General features: G+C 38.0%; 2 protein-coding genes across 47 annotated transcripts in view; one reads left to right on the top strand and one right to left on the bottom strand.

Annotated features, from left to right (window-relative positions):
* Nucleotides 1-6,699, top strand: part of SNAP91 (synaptosome associated protein 91) — a 155,515-nt gene extending 148,816 nt beyond the window's left edge. For all 46 annotated transcript variants that reach the window (XM_078369676.1, XM_078369647.1, XM_078369657.1 and 43 more), the window contains 2 exons: nucleotides 3,373-3,472; nucleotides 5,301-6,699. In XM_078369676.1, coding sequence (XP_078225802.1) covers nucleotides 3,373-3,465 — 93 coding nt within the window. In that variant the 3' untranslated portion in view covers nucleotides 3,466-3,472; nucleotides 5,301-6,699. The remainder of the gene's footprint in view (nucleotides 1-3,372; nucleotides 3,473-5,300) is intronic.
* On the bottom strand, nucleotides 121-645 carry LOC108591240 (large ribosomal subunit protein uL24). The gene has a single exon (XM_017971234.4). It carries the CDS (start codon nucleotides 613-615, stop codon nucleotides 178-180), a length of 438 nt encoding a protein of 145 aa, XP_017826723.1. The 5' UTR covers nucleotides 616-645; the 3' UTR covers nucleotides 121-177.
* Nucleotides 6,700-21,792: the final 15,093 nt, after the last annotated feature.

The raw sequence follows: 21,792 nt of genomic DNA, 5'->3' as shown, positions 1-21,792 counted from the left end.
ATTTCTAAGGAATCTCATTTATCATAAATGTTTCCTTGATATTTGAATAGATCCATGACTATCATCTTTTTGACAAAAATAAATAAATATATTTCTGTTATTATGAACTTGGAACAATTCTTTTTTTTTTTTTTTCCTCGTTTCAAGTTTTAATCAAAGCTTGTATATAAGATTACTTTATTCCTGCATCTTCTCAATTGTTTCTTCCTTGTATTTGCCCTTTTCCTTTCCTACTTGGCGAGATTTGGCTTTCCGTTCAAGGATCTTTTTGCGGTCTTTGTCCAGTTTTAGCCTAGTGATAACCACCTTGCTGGGGTGAATGCCTACATGGACAGTTGTGCCATTAGCCTTTTCCCGCTGCACCCGTTCAATGTAGATTACGTATTTCTTCCTGTAAACCTGGACTACTTTGCCAATCTGCTGACCTTTATAGTGTCCTCGTACAACCTGAACTTCATCATCCTTTCGGATGGGCATGGATCGCACGTTGTACTTCTGTCTCAACTCTTTGGAAAGAGGGGAGGACATAATCTTCCTGCGAATGTGGGAAGGTGCATTGAAATGCCTTTTGCGATTCTTGCTTCGGTCGGAAGTCACAAAGGGATTGAACTTCATTTCGGCAACTCCCGCTTAGGTGATGGCCGCAAAAAGGGTGGAACAATTCTTTTAACCTTATTATGTTTGATATAATGAAAGCTTCAGATAAATAAATATAACTTTATTAAGGTTGTTTTTCTTGTGTAATAGCAATGTTAGCAATAATTTAGTTATGTCATTTGAAGAATGAAAATGAAAAATAGATAATATGATGGAAACACATTATTTTAATCAGTAATTGTATTCATAATAAGCCAGGTAATGATAACACTGTATGTATACAATTTTTAAATTGTATTTCCTCTCTCAGAGAAGAGGCATAATTATACTAGATAATAAAATAAATGTGAGTTTGTAGCTTCAGAAAAAAAAGTAGTTTTTTATTACTGATACCTGGACTATCCTAATACTCTTTCATTGGCTGGTATCATGATATTGTCATCTCACCTCATTATCAATTATGGATCAGTCTTTGAGTTGATCTGAGGAACTTCAAGCCTATATTTTTTTAATGATATTTCTATGAAGCATAGCTCAGGTTTTTTGTTGTTTTTTGTTTGTTTGTTTGAGACAAGGTCTCACTCTGTCATCCAGGCTAAAGTGCAGTAATGCAATCATAGCTCACTGCTGCCTTAAACTCCTAGGCTCAAGGGATCCTTTCACCTGAGGCTCTTGAGTAGCTGGGACCACAGGTACAGCCACCATACCCAGCTTTTTTTTTTTTTTTTTTGAGACGGAGTTTCACTCTTGTTACCCAGGCTAGAGTGCAATGGCGCGATCTCGGCTCACCGCAACCTGCTCCTCCTGGGATCAGGCAATTCTCCTGCCTCAGCCTCCTGAGTAGCTGGGATTACAGGCACGTGCCACCATGCCCAGCTAAGTTTTTGTATTTTTAGTAGAGACGGGGTTTCACCATGTTGACCAGGATGGTCTCAATCTCTTGAGCTCGTGATCCATTCGCCTCGGCCTCCCAAAGTGCTGGGATTACAGGCGTGAGCCACCGCGCCCGGCCTTTTTTTTTTTTTTTTTTAATAGAGACAAGGCCTCACCTTATTGCCCAGGCTGGTATCAAACTCCTGACCTCAAGTGCTCCTCCTGCCTCGGCCTCCCAGAGTGCTGGGATTTTACAGATATGAGCCATCACATTCAGCCCATATCCCAGTTTTAAGTGTGGAAATTTGACAGATGGATAATATAATCAGTCAGTAGCTTCTGGACATAGGACCAAATCTCAAGATCCACACTTCCAGAACTCTGTTCACTGAACTAATAAAAATATACATCATTGCCCCACAATCCCAGTATGATTCTACAAGCATAGGAGATTAACTAGACTCAAAACCTATAGACGTCAACTATTACTTTATAGGCTGCATTAGATTTTTCAAGGCCTTGTATCCTATAAAAGTCAGCACCCAGAAGTTACATCTGTAACACAATGAAAAAATAATTTAGATTCTGGTTAAGCAGAAACAAAGCAAGTTAATTATTTGTTACTTTTGCTACAAGTCCAATTCAATTCTTTCCTATAGTATTTAATAATTAGTTCTAGCATTCTCTGAAAGCTCAATAGATTGCTTTAGAATTTAGTGGTATTCTCTACTAGGAAACTAATTGATCATGTGAAACAAATAGTGCCCTCAAACTTAACTGGTTTTCCCTTAAAATAATATATATGAAATTCTAGTATATTTAGCTAATAAATTAAGTAATTTCATAAATAGTCTTCTGTAAACTGTTTCCTATTTTTCCTTCAAACTCACTCTCACTCTAAGAAAAGCCCTTTAAATGGCGGTTTAGAGGTACTAATGACTCAAAGTAAAAATGCTTTTGTATAGAGAAATGGTTGTTTGTTTTATTGTTTGTTCATAATATCTTTATGTTATTAGTTTTTCACATCTTCCCTAAGTCATATCCGTAGTGTTCTACTGGAGTCCCCAGATTTTACTTTCACTAAAGCTGATTTCAGAGAAGTTCAAGAAAGACAAATATCGGTGGAGGTGTATTTAGTTACGTGATTTGAAGAATGAAAATGAAAAATAGATAATACGATGGAAGCACATTATTTTAATCAGTAATTGTATTCATAATAAGCCAGGTAATGATAACACCATATTTATACATTTTTTAAATTGCATTTCCTCTCTCAGAGAAGAGGCATAATTATACTAGATAATAAATAGGAAAAATAGGAAACCATTTACAGAAAACTATTTAAGAAATTACTTAATTTATTAGCTAAATATACTAGAATTTCATATATATTATTTTAAGGGAAAACCATTTAAGTTTGAGAGCACTATTTGTTTCACATGATCAATTAGTTTCCTAGTAGAGAATACCACTAAATTCTAAAGCCATCTATTGAGCTTTCAGAGAATGCTAGAATTAATTATTAAATACTATAGGAAAGAATTGAATTGGACTTGTAGTAAAAGTAACAAATAATTAACTTGCTTTGTTTCTGCTTAACTAGAATCTAAATTATTTTTTCATTGCGTTACAGATGTAACTTCTGGGTGCTGACTTTCCAGAATTAAACACAACACCGTGACTATGTAGAACAAGTAGATTTTATAAGCCTTTAATCATCTAATCTTCTGCATGTTTGTTTTCTTTGATATGTGTTCTGCCTAATGCGCTCTCTCTCTCTCTCTCTCTCTCTCTCTCTCTCTCTCTCTCTCTCTCTCTCTCTCTCTCTCTCTCTCTTCCTCTCTCTCTGTCTCCGCCCCCTCCCCCCGCTCCCACTCTTTGGGGCTGGCTTTTTCCCATTAGCTTTCTCCAAGCCCTTCACCTGCCACTCAGAGTCCCAAGAAACCTCCAGCAAAGGACCCATTAGCGGATCTTAACATCAAGGATTTCTTGTAAACTAAAGGTATCTAATATTGAGCTTTTCCTGTGGGCTTGTAATATTGAGCTATACAATACTTAAGCTATTTCAGAGGTACTGGTTATTTCTGCGTTTTGAATAGCTGTGTATAATAGTAATTATTTGAGTGTTTATACTTTAAAATTTGATATTAAGTTATCTTTATGAATTTTTTAAATCTTAATTTATAAAACTAGGAGGGAAAGTAACCTCCAAATTATCCTTATCCTGAAAAGCACAGTGATTAGCTTTAATAAAGCAAAAAGGTGCCCAAGCTACTTGGTAAATTAGAAAATTACCACTTTATTACATGATGACTGGAATTTGTAGAAAGGTAACATTTATAATATTGCATTTAGAAATCATCTAAGAATATATTTGTATAATATTATTTTTATTTTGTTTATAAAGCTCTTCTTTTGCCTTATAAAGCTCAGATTATTACCCTTTACCTTTATGCATTCAAGCAGAGTTTTGAATTTCTAATGTTCTAGTTTTAAATTTCACAAATTTTGTACAATTTATGAAATGACTCATGATGAAGTTATGGAAGGAAACTGATGAAGGAAAAATGTTTGCTGTTGACCCCAGCACCTAACACAGTGGGTAGGTTCTCAACAAATCCTTACGGTACGGGTGAATATAATTTACACGGTACTCTTCACATCTACTTCTCAGTAGGAGATCAGTCCCATGACATAAAAAAGCCAGATTTTTTTTCTCCATGTCACAGCTAAAAGAACTGATTCTTGGGCATTAAGGAATTTGCCAAGGGTCCCACAGGAAGAACTGTAAGAGGGTCAATGTTTTTGGACTCCTATCCAGTGTTTTTTTCAGTATACACCTACCATGGTACATAAATTTCTTTAAAACATTCCCTAATGCCTACTAAGATTTTTGTGGATTCTTGCTTTGCTTTTTTTTTCATATATAAGATTAATGATGTATTATTTTAAGGTATTAACATCTCAGTCAAGTAAACTCTCCTTATGCCAACTTTTCTATTTCACTTTGGATTGGCTAATGTAGATAAAAGTGAGACAATGGACACTTAATAAGTTTCAGGAGTGACCAAGGAAGTGTCATAGAGCAGCCTGTGTTCACCTCTTATTTAGTAAATATTACTCTAATCATATGCCAGGAATTTTGGTAAGTACAGGAAACAGATATGCCTGAGAGAGAGATAGAGACAGAGACAAAGAAAGAGGGACAGAGACAGACAAAGACAGAGACACAGAGAGAATGACTAGTTTTTGAAGAGATATCTATGCAGCTAAGCCTTAAGACCCCAGAAATGTTTTTAGCAGAAATGAATGATGCATGAATTAGCCAGAGAGATGAGTGGGAAGTGGCTGAGAAAAGGCATTCAGTCACCAGAGATCTCCCCCTTCTATTCTGTCATTGGTTCTGCTGTTTAGTAAGTGACTCATTGAACACCGTAACTGAATACATGAAAAAATAATATAAGGTCATTACCATGCCCCCTTTTTCTTTGGCTGCCCTTTTTTAAAGGTTAGCTGCTCTTAGATACTGAATGCTATACTGAATGTCCTGCTACTGAGATTTCTAATAAGTATCTAAATTACAAATATTTGTTGATATAATTATTATCTAAAATGAAACGATACATCAAAAGGTTTTTAAATTTCTGGTTAAAATTTAAAAATGTTTAAACTTGTTTAAAAGAGCTATGAAAAGTATGTAAATATAACTTTGTTCATACAGAGACCTTTTTATGTAAAAGGTGTTTGCAGTAACTATGAAGTAAAATTGCAAAGTTTGAGGACTATGCAATACTCTTGTTTTCTAATTCTAATTCTTGTTTTCTTTACAGCTGCAATTTTTGTGACCAAATAGGAAAAAGAATGAGTTTGGAGACTTCAAATAAGATTGATACTCAGCATTTCAAAGGGAGCCACCAGTACCAAACCCAATGCTTACTCATAACTTCTCTTCCAAAATGTGTAGCACAGCTGTGAAAATGAACATTAGGAATGTGTACTACCTTAGCTGTTATCCCTACTCTCAAAATTGTAGTGTATTTGGATTATTTGTGTATTGTATGATGTAAACAATGAATGGATGTTACTGATGCCTTTAGTGCTTTTCTGGACTTTGCCTGAGGACAGATGATGCAGCTGTTGTGTGGTGAGCTATTTGGAAAGTTGCGTCTGTGTTTTTGAAGGTTTCAATGTACATATAACTTTTGGACAAACCCTAAACTCTTCCCATAAATTATCTTTTCTTCTGTATCTCTGTTACAAACGTATGTGATAATATCAGATAATAAGGAAAACAGTCATAACTATACAAAACTTTTTTCAGTGTGGAGTACATTTTTCCAATCACAGGAACTTCAATTGTTGTGAGAAATGTTTATTTTTGTGGCACTGTATATGTTAAGAAATTTTATTTTAAAAAATATAAAGGTTAACATCCATAATAAATACTTCTCTTTGAAGCTACCTTATCAAGAATGAAAAGTCATATGAGAAGAATCCCCTATTTATCACTGCTATATTAAAATATATATATTTTAATTATATTTGACAGGTTTTACATCTAAATTGACCTATTTATTCATTCTTGATTAAATGCACTGAAAAGTAAAGGGTCTGTTTGTATCATGTTCATGAAAATTCAGTTAGAGAGGTGCTATTCAAGTGATTCTGAAGGCACCCCAAGGTATATCTGTAATTTTAAAATTACTGCAAATATTTTTACTTTACTGTGGGTTTTTAGTACATCTGTTAATTTAGTATTTCTTTGTGTGTTTTGTAGACTAGTGTTCTTCCATCCTTCAACTGAGCTCAAAGTAGGTTTTGTTGTACCATGTGATTAGGATTTAAACTAATTCAGAGAATTGTATCTTTTACTGTACATACTGTATTCTTTAAGTTTTAATTTGTTGTCATATTGTCTGTGCTGATGGCTTGGCTTAAGATTTTGATGCATAAATGAGGTCACTGTTGATCAGTGTTGCTAGTGGCTTGGCAGCTCTTCATAAAAGCATATTGGGTTGGAAAGGTGTTTGCCTATTTTTCAAATTATTTAATAGATGTATGGTACCATTTAAAAGTGGTTGTATCTGAATTTACTGTGGGGATAACATACACTGTAATGGGGAAAAATTACCTAAAACCAATTTCAAAATGGCTTTCTTTGTATTTCGGTTTAAAAATCCAGTGCATGTATGCCCTCTGAGATGCAATAAACACCTTGAACAAAGAAAATGCAAACATAACCTTTCTCTCTTTAATTATATTTTAGGAAAAAGGTCTGTTTCAAATGACACACACGGCCGACAAAATATTGAAGATTTTAAAATGCTGTTAATGCCAATAGAGTTTTGATTATTTTACAAAAAAATTTAAAAAACAAAAAGAACAATTTTAACAAGCTTTCATCAAACTTGGGTCTCCGTAGTTGCTGCCAACTAAGTTGAAATTTTATATTTCAAAATCTATATGTATTTTTAGAGTGAACTTTATTTTAAAATGTGCAATTAAAGCCTTATAATCATTTTTATGAGAATTAGCCTTGGAAGTATAATATATTCGGTACGTTATAGTTTGCTGGCACACTGGCACGCATCTATGGTTTTACACAGTACCTAGATTAGCCTATGTTAATCAAATTGGGTAACATGCCTTCAACTAGATTCGTTTTTTTTTTTTTTTTTTTTTAATTTTTTATTGGATTATAGGTTTTGGGGTACATGAGCAGAGCATGCAAGACATTTGCATAGGTACACACATGGCAGTGTGCTTTGCTTTTCTTCTCCCCTTCACCCATATTTGGCATTTCTCCCCAGACTATCCCTCCCCACCTCCCCCTCCCACTGGCCCTCCCCTTTTCCCCCCAGTAGACCCCACTGTTTAGTACTCCCCTTTCTGTGTCCATGTTGTTCTCATTTTTCATCACCCACCTATAAGTGAGAATATGCGGTGTTTCATTTTCTGTTCTTGTGTCAGTTTGCTGAGGATGATGTTTTCCAGATTCATCCATGTCCCTACAAACGACACAAACTCATCATTTCTAATTGCTGCATAATATTCCATGGTGTATATGTGCCACATTTTTCCAATCCAGTCTATTATCAATGGGCATTTGGGTTGATTCCAGGTCTTTGCTATTGTAAACAGTGCTGCAATGAACATTCGTGTACATGTGTCCTTATAGTAGAACGATTTATAGTCTTTTGGATATATACCCAGTAATGGGATTGCTGGGTCAAATGGAATTTCTATTTCTAAGGCCTTGAGGAATCGCCACACCATCTTCCACAATGGTTGAACTAATTTACATTCCCACCAACAGTGTAAAAGTGTTCCTTTTTCTCCACATTCTCTCCAGCATCTGTTTTCTCCAGATTTTTTAATGATCGCCATTCTAACTGGCATGAGATGGTATCTCAATGTGGTTTTGATTTGCATCTCTCTGATGACCAGTGACGATGAGCATTTTTTCATATGATTGTTGGCCTCATATATGTCTTCTTTCGTAAAGTATCTGTTCATATCCTTTGCCCACTTTTGAATGGGCTTGTTTGTTTTTTTCCTGTAAATCTGTTTGAGTTCTTTGTAAATTCTGGATATCAGCCCTTTGTCAGATGGGTAGACTACAAAAATTTTTTCCCATTCTGTTGGTTGCCGATCCACTCTAGTGACTGTTTCTTTTACCGGGCAGAAGCTATGGAGTTTCATTAGGTCCCGTTTGTCTATTTTGGCTTTTGTTGCCAATGCTTTTGGTGTTTTGTTCATGAAGTCCTTGCCTACTCCTATGTCCTGGATGGTTTTGCCTAGATTTCCTTCTAGGGTTTTTATGGTGCCAGGTCTTATGTTTAAGTCTTTAATCCATCTGGAGTTAATTTTAGTGTAAGGTGTCAGGAAGGGGTCCAGTTTCTGCTTTCTGCACATGGCTAGCCAGTTTTCCCAACACCATTTGTTAAACATGGAATCCTTTCCCCATTGCTTGTTTTTGTCGGGTTTATCAAAGATTGTATAGTTGTATGTATGTTGTGTTGCCTCCGGTGCCTCTGTTTTGTTCCATTGGTCTATATCTCTGTTTTGGTACCAGTACCATGCTGTTTTGATTACTGTAGCCTTGTAGTATAGTTTGAAATCCGGTAGTGTGATGCCCCCCGCTGTGTTCTTTTTGCTTAGAATTGACTTGGCTATGTGGGCTCTCTTTTGGTTCCATATGAAGTTCATGGTGGTTTTTTCCAGTTCTGTGAAGAAAGTCAATGGTAGTTTGATGGGGATAGCGTTGATTCTGTAAATTACTTTGCGCAGTATAGCCATTTTCACGATATTAATTCTTCCTAACCATGAACATGGAATGTTTCTCCATCTGTTTGTGTCCTCTCTGATTTCGTTGAGCAGTGGTTTGTAGTTCTCCTTGAAGAGGTCCCTTACGTTCCTTGTGAGTTGTATTCCAAGGTATTTTATTCTTTTTGTAGCAATTGCGAATGGCAGTTCGCTCTTGATTTGGCTTTCTTTAAGTCTGTTATTGGTGTAGACGAATGCTTGTGATTTTTGCACATTGATTTTTTATCCTGAGACTTTGCTGAAGTTGCTTATCAGTTTCAGGAGTTTTTGGGCTGAGGCGATGGGGTCTTCTAGGTATACTATCATGTCGTCTGCAAATAGAGACAATTTGGCTTCCACCTTTCCTATTTGAATACCCTTTATTTCTTTTTCTTGCCTGATTGCTCTGGCTAGAACTTCCAGTACTATATTGAATAGGAGTGGTGAAAGAGGGCATCCTTGTCTAGTGCCAGATTTCAAAGGGAATGCTTCCAGTTTTTGCGCATTCAGTATGATATTGGCTGTTGGTTTGTCATAAATAGCTTTTATTACTTTGAGATATGTTCCATCGATACCGAGTTTATTGAGGGTTTTTAGCATGAAGGGCTGTTGAATTTTGTCAAATGCCTTCTCTGCGTCAATTGAGATAATCATGTGGTTTTTGTTTTTGGTTCTGTTTATGTGGTGAATTACGTTGATAGACTTGCGTATGTTGAACCAGCCTTGCATCCCCAGGATGAATCCTACTTGATCATGATGAATAAGTTTTTTGATTTGCTGTTGCAATCAGCTTGCCAATATTTTATTGAAGATTTTTGCATCTATGTTCATCATGGATATTGGCCTGAAGTTTTCTTTTCTCGTTGGGTCTCTGCCGGGTTTTGGTATCAGGATGATGTTGGTCTCATAAAATGATTTGGGAAGGATTCCCTCTTTTTGGATTGTTTGAAATAGTTTTAGAAGGAATGGTACCAGCTCTTCCTTGTGTGTCTGGTAGAATTCGGCGGTGAACCCGTCTGGACCTGGGCTTTTTTTGTGTGGTAGGCTCTTAATTGCTGCCTCAACTTCAGACCTTGTTATTGGTCTATTCATAGTTTCAGCTTCCTCCTGGTTTAGGCTTGGGAGGACACAGGAGTCCAGGAATTTATCCATTTCTTCCAGGTTTACTAGTTTATGCGCATAGAGTTGTTTGTAATATTCTCTGATGATGGTTTGAATTTCTGTGGAATCTGTGGTGATTTCCCCTTTATCATTTTTTATTGCATCTATTTGGTTGTTCTCTCTTTTCTTTTTAATCAATCTGGCTAGTGGTCTGTCTATTTTGTTGATCTTTTCAAAAAACCAGCTCTTGGATTTATTGATTTTTTGAAGGGTTTTTCGTGTCTCAATCTCCTTCAGCTCAGCTCTGATCTTAGTTATTTCTTGTCTTCTGCTGGGTTTTGAGCTTTGTTGATCTTGCTCCTCTAGCTCTTTCAATTTTGACGATCGGGTGTCAATTTTGGATCTCTCCATTCTCCTCATATGGGCACTTATTGCTATATATTTTCCTCTAGAGACTGCTTTAAATGTGTCCCAGAGGTTCTGGCACGTTGTGTCTTCGTTCTCGTTGGTTTCGAAGAACTTCTTTATTTCTGCCTTCATTTCGTTGTTTACCCAGTCAACATTCAAGAGCCAGTTGTTCAGTTTCCATGAAGGTGTGCGGTTCTGGGTCGGTTTCTGAATTCTGAGTTCTAGCTTGATTGCACTATGGTCTGAGAGGCTGTTTGTTATGATTTCAGTTGTTTTGCATTTGTTGAGCAGTGCTTTACTTCCAATTATGTGGTCAATTTTAGAGTAGGTGTGATGTGGTGCTGAGAAGAATGTGTATTCTGTGTATTTGGGTTGGAGAGTTCTGTAAATGTCTATCAGGTTTGCTTGCTCCAGGTATGAGTTCAAGCCCTGGATATCCTTGTTGATTTTCTGCCTGGTTGATCTGTCTAGTATTGACAGTGGAGTGTTAAAGTCTCCCACTATTATTGTGTGGGAGTCTAAGTCCTTTTGTAAGTCATTAAGAACTTGCCTTATGTATCTGGGTGCTCCTGCGTTGGGTCCATATATGTTTAGGATCGTTAGCTCTTCTTGTTGTATCAATCCTTTTACCATTATGTAATGGCCTTCTTTGTCTCTTTTGATCTTTGTTGCTTTAAAGTCTATTTTATCAGAGATGAGAATTGCAACTCCTGCTTTTTTTTGCTTTCCATTAGCTTGGTATATCTTCCTCCATCCCTTTATTTTGAGGCTTTGTGTATCCTTGCATGTGAGATTGGTTTCCTGGATACAGCACACTGATGGGTTTTGGATTTTTATCCAATTTGCCAGTCTGTGTCTTTTGATTGGTGCATTTAGTCCATTTACATTTAGGGTTAATATTGTTATGTGTGAATATGATACTGCCATTTTGATGCTAAGTGGCTGTTTTGCCTGTTAGTTGTTGTAGATTCTTCATTATGTTGAAGCTCTTTAGCATTCAGTGTGATTTTGGAATGGCTGGTACTGGTTGTTCCTTTCTATGTGTAGTGCCTCTTTTAGGAGCTCTTGTAAAGCAGGCCTGGTGGTGATAAAATCTCTGAGTACTTGCTTGTTCGCAAAGGATTTTATTTTTCCTTCACTTCTGAAGCTCAGTTTGGCTGGATATGAAATTCTGGGTTGAAAGTTCTTTTCTTTAAGAATGTTGAATATTGGCCCCCACTCTCTTCTGGCTTGTAGTGTTTCTGCCGAGAGATCTGCTGTGAGTCTGATGGGCTTCCCTTTGTGGGTGACCCGACCTTTCTCTCTGGCTGCCCTTAGTATTCTCTCCTTTATTTCAACCCTGTTGAATCTGACGATTATGTGCCTTGGGGTGGCTCTTCTTGCGGAATATCTTTGTGGTGTTCTCTGTATTTCCTGCAATTGAGTGTTGGCCTGTCTTGCTAGGTGGGGGAAATTTTCCTGGATGATGTCCTGAAGAGTATTTTCCAGCTTGGATTCATTCTCTTCGTCCCCTTCTGGTACACCTATCAAACGTAGCTTAGGTCTTTTCACATAGTCCCACATTTCTTGGAGACTTTGTTCATTCCTTTTTGCGCTTTTTTCTCTGATCTTGGTTTCTCGTTTTATTTCATTGAGTTGGTCTTCGACTTCAGATATTCTTTCCTCTGCTTGGTCCGTTCGGCTATTGAAACTTGTGTTTGCTTCGCGAAGTTCTTGTATTGTGTTTTTCAGCTCCTTTAATTCATTCATATTCCTCTCTAAGTTATCCATTCTTGTTATCATTTCCTCGAATCTTTTTTCAAATCTTTTTTCAAGGTTCTTAGTTTCTTTGCATTGATTTAATACATGATCTTTTAGCTCACAAAAGTTTCTCATTATCCATCTTCTGAAGTCTAATTCCGTCATTTCGTCACAGTCATTCTCCGTCCAGCTTTGTTCCCTTGCTGGTGAGGAGTTTTGGTCCTTTCTAGGAGGCGAGGTGTTCTGGTTTCGGGTGTTTTCCTCCTTTTTGCGCTGGTTTCTTCCCATCTTTGTGGATTTTTCCGCTGGTCGTCTGCGTAGTTGCTGACTTTTCGATTGGGTCTCTGAGTGGACACCCAGAATGTTGATGATGAAGTATTTCTGTTGCTTGATTTTCCTTCTACCAGTCTAGCCCCTTCGCTGTACGACTGCTGAGGTCCGCTCCAGACCCTGCTTGTCTGGGGTGCACCTCTAGCAGCTGTGGCACAGTGAGGGATGCTACCAGTTTCTTTTTCTGCTATCTTTGTCCCAGGATGATGCCTGCCTAATGTCAGTCTTTTGGATATAGAGGGGTTAGGGAGCTGCTTGAGGAGACAGTTTGTACTTTATAGGGGTTTAATTGCTGAGCTGTTCGCTCTGTTGTTCCTTCAGGGCTGTTAGGCTGCTATGTTTGATTCTGCTGCAACATAGCTCATTAAAAAAACCCCTTTTTTTTTTCCCTCAAATGCTCTGTGTTGAGGGGTTTGGGCTTTATTTTTGGATGTTCGATGAGGTGTCCTGCTCAGCTAGAAGGCAGACTAGCCACTGTTTGGCTGCCGAGGCTCCGCCCTGCTGTTGTGTGATTCGCCCTGTTCCTACAGGCTCTGCTGTGGTCTCTGCCACGCCCTGCGGCGGAGTCTCTTCATTGTAGCGTGTTGCCTCAGCAACGGCTGGCTGCGTCAGCAGTGGGCGTGTATCTCAGTTGGGGCGGGTTGCCTCGGCAACGGCTGGCTGCATCAGCAGTGGGCGTGTATCTCAGTTGGGGCGGGTTGCCTCGGCAACGGCTGGCTGCGTCAGCAGTGGGCGTGTATCTCAGTTGGGGCGGGTTGCCTCGGCAACGGCTGGCTGCATCAGCAGTGGGCGTGTATCTTAGTTGGGGCGGGTTGCCTCGGCAATGGCTGGCTGCGTCAGCAGTGGGCGTGTATCTCAGTTGGGGCGGGTTGCCTCGGTAGTGGTGGACGCCCCACCCCCACAGAGCATCTCGGACCGTCTGCTCGGGATAGTTTGAAAACGCGGTTTTGTTCGTCCCACTGGGTATCCCAAACGATCTGTCCCTACAATCCCCTGGGCTGGGCTTCTGTCCAAGTCTCCTTCAGTCTCAAGTCCAGCCCTCTCAAGTCTCAGGTTGCCGGTTCAACAAGGCACCTGGACAAGCACGCCCTGTGGGGATTGCTGGGTAGGGCCGGCCGCCGCCGCCCCGGCTGCCGGCTTCGCCAGGCAGACCTACTGCCTGGCGTCCCGTGTCTTTTTTATACTTGGGAGTTTCCCCGTTCTGTGGGCAACAAAGATCAGTCTGGAAATGCAGCTCAGACTCACCGTTTGCGGATTCAACGCGAACTCCAATCCTGGGTTGTTCTCACAGCGCCATCTTGAGTCCTCCTCCTCAACTAGATTCTTATGTCTCAAAAAGTTGTCCAATCTCAAATAGAAGTATTTCTCTAGTGAGACATATTCTTATTGCTATTTTAAAACTTTCTTTTCCTTCGTTACCTAAGACTTGTATTTTGAGAACTAATGTTCAGCAGCTAGTATCCGAGTATGTAATGTGAGTTTTATAGATTGCACTTTAATCATATATTATTTTGTGGGCTTATTGCAATAAAGTGTGTTTAAGATTGTAAATAATTTGAAATTTAATAATGCATTTTAATAAGCTTTTTTTTCTTCATTGAATGACCCATGTGGTATAAATTCTTAATAAGTGAAGCTGCAAGAGCATTATTTTCAATTCAGACAGAATTGAAATAGTAGTGTGCACACACACTACTCTGTTCATGACCACACCGGCTGTGCACTCCAAGCACTCTGCTGGCTCACACAGGACCCCTGTGCCTGAAATTACCTTGCCAACCCTACCATTTATGGGATACAATGTGATGTTATATGTGTATAATGTGGAATGATTAAATCAGGCTAATTAACATTCATCACCTCACATACTTTTTGTGGTGAGAACATTTGAAATTTACTCTCCTGTGATAAATATGTGAGGTAATTCATATGTTAATTAGCTCAGTTTAGCTGTTCCACAATGTATACATATTTCAAAACATGCTGTACCTGATACCTACAATTTTTGTCAATTAAAAAAATTAAAAACAAAGAAACGCAGCAACTTAGAATTTTGCAATACATTGTCATTAACTATAGTTATTATGCTGTGCAATAGACCTCAAAACCTTTTTTCTCTCTAATTGAACTTCGTACCCTTTGACCAACATCTCCCTGTCCTCACCTCCCACCCCACCCAGCCCCAGTAGTCACCATTCTACTCTGCTTCTATGAGTTGGACTTTTTTAGATTTCACATATAGATTAGATGATGCAGTATTTTTCTTTCTGTGCCTGGTGTCTCAGTTAACATACTGTCTTCCAGGTTCAAACATGTTGTCTCAAATGACAGAATCTCCTTCTTTTTAATGCTGAATAGTATTCTGTTTTGTATGTATACACCACATTTTCTGTGTCTATTTATCTACTGATGGACAGTGACTTTGATTCCGTATCGTGGCTATTGTGAATAGTGCTCCAGTGAACATAGAAGAGCTGATATCTCTTCAACACACTGATTTCAAATCCTTTGCATATAGATCCAGAAGCAAGATAGATTATTTGGTAGTTCTACTTTATTAGAATTTTGGTAGCTTTGTCAGCTTATTACAGTGGAACTTACACTAATTGACACCCCTTCTTGAATTGAAGATTTGAATCATTTCATGTACGTTATGATAATTGCAAAGGTGGTCAGTCTCAGTATTAAATTGTTTCCCTCATTCTCTTTTATGTTATTTATAGCACTTTTTTTTAAAAAAAAGAATAGACTAGAGACTTTTTGGAAGGAGTCCTGAGATTCAGAAGAAGAGGAAAGGCATGGACATGCAAAAAGAAATGAGAACTCGATGCACAGAAAGATAAACTTGTGCAAAGGCTTCTTTCTGACCCTTAAATAGACACCTTTAACAATAGATGCCCACATTTTTGTTGATGGAAAAAGGCATGATTTGAAGCAGTGATTACATGTGGTTTGTGTAGAAGCACTTGTTGGAAATCAAAACGAGTGTCTCTATTAGTTGAAGAGTCACATTGACCTATATTTTTGAAACAAAATGTTTTGTTTGTTCTATTTAAAGTATTTTGTTGTTTTGTTAATCCTCTTGGGTATTAAGGAAATTTGTTTCTTACAGCCTGGCTGACAGCAGATTTCATTTCTGGATACATCATTCAGATCTGCTCTGTGAATGAGACATAGGAGGGAGTAATGTTTTGTGATTTAGTGATATAGTAGTTAACCTTAGCTAAACACTAAATTTAAGTCTGTGAGTTAATTTCCACTCATCACATACACATTCAATTTTAAAACATAAAAGCTTTCTATAATTGATTCACAGAGTAGTTTTCAAACTCTGATCTCAGGACCCCTTTACATTCTTAAAACTTGTTGAAGCACCCCCAAAGCTTTTATATATGTGGGTTATGTCTGTCAATATTTACTGTGTTAGAAATTCAAACTGAAATTATTTTACATTTGTTTAGTTCATGCATTATATTGGTGCAAAAGTAATTGTTATTTTTGCCATTAAAAGCAATGCAGTAAAAGTGGCCGAGCATGGTGGCTCATGCCTGTAATCAATCCCAGCACTTTGGGAGACTGAGGTGGGCAGGTCACTTGAGGTCGGGAATTTGAGACCAGCCTGGACAACATGGCAAAACCCCAACTCTGCTAAAAATACAAAAATTATCCTGGCATAATGGTGAACACCTGTAATGCCAGCTGCTCAGGAGCCTGAGGCAGGAGAAGAAGAAGAGGAGGAGGAGAAGGGAGGAGAGAGGAAAAGAAGGAAGGGAGGGGAAAGTGTAGTTACTATCTGAATTCAGAACAAAATATCATTATATGACTTGTGACTTACTGGTTATGTTGTTAATTAATGGGTTAGTTCACTATAGAACCACCCTTTTTATTTAACTTTCTTGTCTTAACTTTTATTGTTAAGGGTATTGTCAATGTTATTGATAAATATCCTACATCTTTAACATACATGTCTAAGAATGAACTCATTATCTTTTCCCCAAGCCTAATCTTTCTGTCTTGGTTAGTGGTCTCACCATCTACCCAGCCTCCCAAACCAGAAGTTCAGGGGACAGAACACTCTCAACTCTTCTCTCCGGTATTCAAATGCCAAGAAGTATAGTAAACATTCAGCTCTGTGAATATCTCACAAGGTATCCTCTCCTGCTTTCTCTCTGTCTTTTCCCTACCACAGCTTCTCCAGCAGTCTCTGCATTGGGCTCTTTGCTCCTAGTCTAATCCCCATTCAGACCACCCCAGTGCAGCCTAAATAGTGCTTTCAGGTTTCCTTCTCAAAATTCCCATTTGATCACATTTACCTGACTTAAAACCTGCATCAATTCCTAGTAATCTCAAAGTTAAAGACCAAGCATTCTAGCATACCATTCAAAACCTTCCATTAGCTGCTCCAAGTCTAGCTTGGAAGCCTTGTTTCTTGCAATTCATGGCCACTAGGAGGCGCCAGCCTCCTACAGCACAATTTTTAAATACTGTATCCTAAACACAGTGGCATTATGGTATACTAGTTTCCACCAAAAAGCCGACTTTAATTTGGGGGTATGTGCAGGAGAAAGATGCTACTATATGTGAGCAATGACTGCCCACACATGGCTATGATGTGGCTTCAGGACATCTGTTCATGGAGCCACATCAGTCACTTACCAAGTCTACATAAAGTGGCACAACTACACATTTGCTGGGTACAATAGTGTCACTTATTTCCCCATGCCACAAAGAATGCCTCTTAAAGGAAACAGTTCAAGACAGGTGGCAGAACACTAAACTCAGTTCTGTGTAAAAAATAACACTTTTATTTTTAGGTAATTGCTTGATAATGAGGTACTTTTGTTTGGTAGAAGAATGTTGGCATCAAGTATGTCCTGATTTTTAAAAGGAAAAAGTAAAACTGCATTTTTGCAGGTATTGCATAGGAAAAAACTTTTGATTTAAAAGTTCTGTCTTCTAAGGTTGTTGGCTGCAAATTTTTCTTGCAACTCATCAATTTAAAGTAGGCTTAAGGAGAAAAAAAAGTCATATGTCCTCCTAGATCACTCTCTAGGGTATTCTTTTCTTGTGATATCCTGAGATTCAAATTGTTTTGTGGTCTGGAGTGTAGGTTAGTAGCAGTAGTTTAAATTCTAAGTGAAGCAAAAATTACAGTCTTGACTCCTATCAATTAATAGGAGAGGAAGGGCTGGTGAAAGTAACACACCTGGAACAGAAAGAGGTCTCTTTTCCTTACCTTCCAGAAGCCTCTAGTTCTCTGGGTATTAGATTACTCAGGAGATCCCTAGATTGCTTATCTAGCTGAGAAGAGGTAGGCTCTATAATGGACAGGTCTTAGAGAAACGTTGTGTTGGTAGCTATACTACAAACCCCCGTAAGCAGAAGTTTAGGAGTAACATAATGGTGGGGAGGGGAGGAGGTCTAGTTTCAGAGAATGAAATATGCACCAGCGCACACACATATTAGTTCTTCAGCAATACATGATTGCCTCTCTCTGCTCTTAGGAAATTCCAGTTTGTCTTTCACAAATATAAGGTAAAACAGAATGCAACTAATTTATCATATGCAACTATTTATTGTCTTAAGTAACTTTTGTGATCTTATAATACTAATTACAACCATCAGCACATTATATTTGGTCAAAATTTGCTCTCTACAGGGCAGTCCCCTATGATTAGACAACTAAGTCACTTTATTATGCATCCTGAACTGTTTCCATTACACCAGAGTTGCTGTGGCTGTCTCCCAGTGCGGTATGTATATATAAATTGGGTGCAGCTGTTCGACAGTTGTCAAACTTTCAATAGCACACATTAGCCTTCAAAATACTCAAGATATTTTTATTCTGAAGAATGAGCAAAATATTGGGGGAAGGTTTTTGGGTTTTTTTTTTTTTCAATTTTTAAGGCTAGAATTTTATTTGAGCATAAAAACAGAAGTCTTGTTTAAAATAAGAGAAACATCTGTGGCAAACGGAATTGTTTGCCACAGATGTTTCTCTTATTTTAAACAAGACTTTAATAAAATATGTCAAGATTTTTTCATGAAAATTCTTCTACAATGTAATGCCTTCCAAAACTCACACTGAACATGATTGTACATTGATTGTTCAGTCATCATTATAAACCTAACACATATTGCTATACTTTCACAGACTAGTAGGGCTCACAGAGGTGCTTGCCCAAATTCAATAGCTCCAAACTACTAAAATTTTGTCGTTCTTTTATACCTGGGTCTTTAAAAATATAGTTTAATAGTTTGTCTATATCCTCCTTCTCTGTCAGCTGTATCTTCTTGGGACTGTTGAACTTGCCTCATTAGCAGCCTTCTCATTATAGTTTCAGAAATCAGATAACCAAACTTGTTAAGAATATTTCTCGAGTAAAAGTAATTTTGTGGCATCTATGTCAGTTATTCCAAAGATATGTTGTACAGGTAATTTTGTTACATTTTAGATACTTGAAATCATCAGAAAAGGAAGTTCTAGACAAGTGAGATGTTAATCGTGTGGCATATTACAAATTACTGAGGAAATTGAATGTAAAATATGTAGAAGGGTAAGGAAAATGAGTGTTAATTAGGCTGAGCAAAAGCCCGGAGGAAGTTTCCAAACTCATCTGTGTTCAGTTATGTAAACAGTTTTCAAAGTATTCCTCTTATCTATGCTGTGTGTGAAAGTATACAGTCACTTAAATATTACAGGAGCATGCACAGAGGATTTCAATAAGATAAACACAAGTTATTGTTAGTTGAATATTAGTAAACATTTACAAACATAAAGTGAAATGTGATCATACAGTCTCAGTTTGGTGAACTGTGTAAATCCAGTTTGGTAAAACCACACAGGGAGGCAATAATGGATCTTATGATTGATTGATTACAATGTGGATCAAAGCAGATATTCTTAGTAAGTGGTCAACTTGTCCTCAGTGCTTTAGAAAAGTGAATATCCATTAAGATGTTATTGGAAACTTTTAAATATTACTAAGGCAAAAAGACTTTGGTGGCAGTTTTTGAGGCAGAGATTGTCTGATTGAATATTTACATGGCAGAGGAGAGGATAAGGTGTAGCTACAGAAGCTTGGCACCTGTCTGTTTGAAGGCAGTTTTTATCAGAAATATACATGAGTCAGCAGAGTACATGTCAAATATCTAATCCCTTAAGTGGCACACTATAGTGTATTTCAATACTAAAATTCTCATTACAAGAAAATATTCCCATTATTTAAATACTTGTCTGTATCTTTAATATGATACACAATTAAGACAATACCTATAGCATTTTGGAGTTTCAGCATATAGCATAGAGTAAGTGATGTCCTGAAAGAGTAAGCCTCAATGAATACTTAGTAAAATGTTTAAGCATCTATCAATGACTGCCTCTGTACCAGGTACTAGTACTTGAAATGATGATGATGAAAGTTAGGAGAAAGATATTGGCTGCTTGAGCTGCCATTCATACCCCTTTTTTGAGTTTCTCTAGTGACACAGGCTTGTGAATTCCCTGTGTCTGGTCCAAGGTGCAACTTCTAAGTTTAGAAGTTTAGTGCAGCTTGTGGGTTGAGATACCTGTTATGGACTGTATGTTTGTGTCCCACACCCACCCCTAAAAATGTCACATGTTGAATTTCTAACCCTCAGTTGTGATAGTATTTGGAAATGGGGCCTTTGGGAGGTAATTGAGGTTAAATAAGGCAATAAGGATGGGGCCCTCATGATGGGATTAGTGTCCTTCAAAGATTAAAAAAAAGAGAGAGAGGGAGAGAGAATCTGTCCTCTCTCTCCCTCTCTTATTCTCACACTCTTCCTGCTTGTGCACCAAAAAGAGGCCACAGGAGCACACAATAAGATGGCAGCCACCTTCAAGACAAGAGAAGAGGTCTCAGAATGAAACCTACCTTGATTTTGGACTCCCCAGCCTCCAGCGTTGTGAGAATTAAATGTCTGTTGTTTAAGCCACCCAGTCTGTGGTGTTTTGTTATGGCAACTCACTAACACACCACCTTACCCGTGGGTAGGCAGACCAGCCCATATTGGGATCATAAGTCATTTTGCCCACCATGTTCTCAATAGTTTAGCTAATTGGACCAAATCATCAGCTTTTAAATACAGAAAGGAAGAAGCAGGGAATTTCCCTCCCTAGATTTTATAAGTAGAAAAGAAAACCATCTGAGGGTGGCTATCCCCCTTAGTTGAATAGTGAATTAATGAAAACGTGTGGCCCAGCCACAGTGTCTCTCACCTGTCATCCTAGCACTTTGGGAGGCCAAAGCAGAAGGATTTCTTGAGCCCAAGAGTTAGAGACCAGCCTGGGCAACAAAGCAAGATCATATCTCTACAAAAAACTTTAAAAATTAGCCAGGCATGATCGTATATGCCTGTAGTCCCAGCTACTTAGGAGGCTGAGGCAGGAGGATCTTTTGAGTCTAGGGGGAAGGCTGCAGGGAGTCACTGTCATTCCACTATACCCTAGGCTGAGCAACAGAGCAAGATACTGCATTGAATAAATAAAAATTAAAACTTGTGAATCTGCCCATAGATCAATGCTATCTGAGGAGGACATGAGTTCACCACTGATTAGACCAAATCTTCTAAATATCTCTGAACCTAATGATTTGACTGTTGAAGAAAGAGCAATGACCTAGTTGCAAAAATCCATTTATTAAAAAGACTCTTCTGTTGATCATTTTTAGTAAAAGTAGTTTTGTTAAAGCATCTTTAAAGCCTGACAGGTACTTTTAAAAATCAGTAGCCAAAATTGTTTGTTATTGGGAAACCACATTAAAGAATAAAGATGCTAATTATAGGTTATTTACAGCTACAGAGCCACATTCCTGTAATGTCCAGTGCTTACTTCAATTGCCTTATCCCAATATTCTTAATTAATAATCACAGTTTACGTCTGATGAGAGTAAATACTTGATTTACTGACATAAGGGCAAAGACTTATGAGTAATTAAAATGGTCAACATTGGAATAAAATGCAAGACATACACTATAATTCTTACAGTATGTAGCAAACTGAATAACATATGTTATGTTTCTGAATTAATTTTAATAACTAAACATAAGGGGTGAAAGATTTTCTTATCACTGGACAACCACTTGCAGAGAATGCTACAGAAAGGGATTCAAACTTAAAGTATAGGGTTAAACTAGATAATTTTCTTTTCTTTTCTTTTCTTTTTGAGATGGAGTTTTGCTCTTTGTTGCCCAGACTGAAGAGTGGCCTGATCTCAGCTCACTGCAACCTCTGCCTCCTGGGTTCAAGCAAGTCTCCGGCCTCAGCCTCCCAAGTAGCTGGAATTACAAGTGCGCACCACCACACTGGGTTAATTTTGTATTTTTAGTAGAGACAGGGTTTTGCCATGTTGGTCAGGCTGGTCTTGAACACCTGACCTCAGTTGATCCACCCACCTCTGTCTTTCCAAGTGCTGG

Source organism: Callithrix jacchus, chromosome 4 (assembly GCF_049354715.1).
Source record: "Callithrix jacchus isolate 240 chromosome 4, calJac240_pri, whole genome shotgun sequence".
In the NCBI taxonomy this organism is placed as follows: domain Eukaryota; kingdom Metazoa; phylum Chordata; class Mammalia; order Primates; family Cebidae; genus Callithrix; species Callithrix jacchus.
Note: the sequence above shows the minus strand (reverse complement) of the source record. Positions and strands in the feature narration are given on the sequence as shown.

Bases quoted from the DNA above. Each gene is read 5' to 3' on its own strand.
- LOC108591240 (XM_017971234.4), bottom strand. From the start codon at position 615: ATGAAGTTCAATCCCTTTGTGACTTCCGACCGAAGCAAGAATCGCAAA.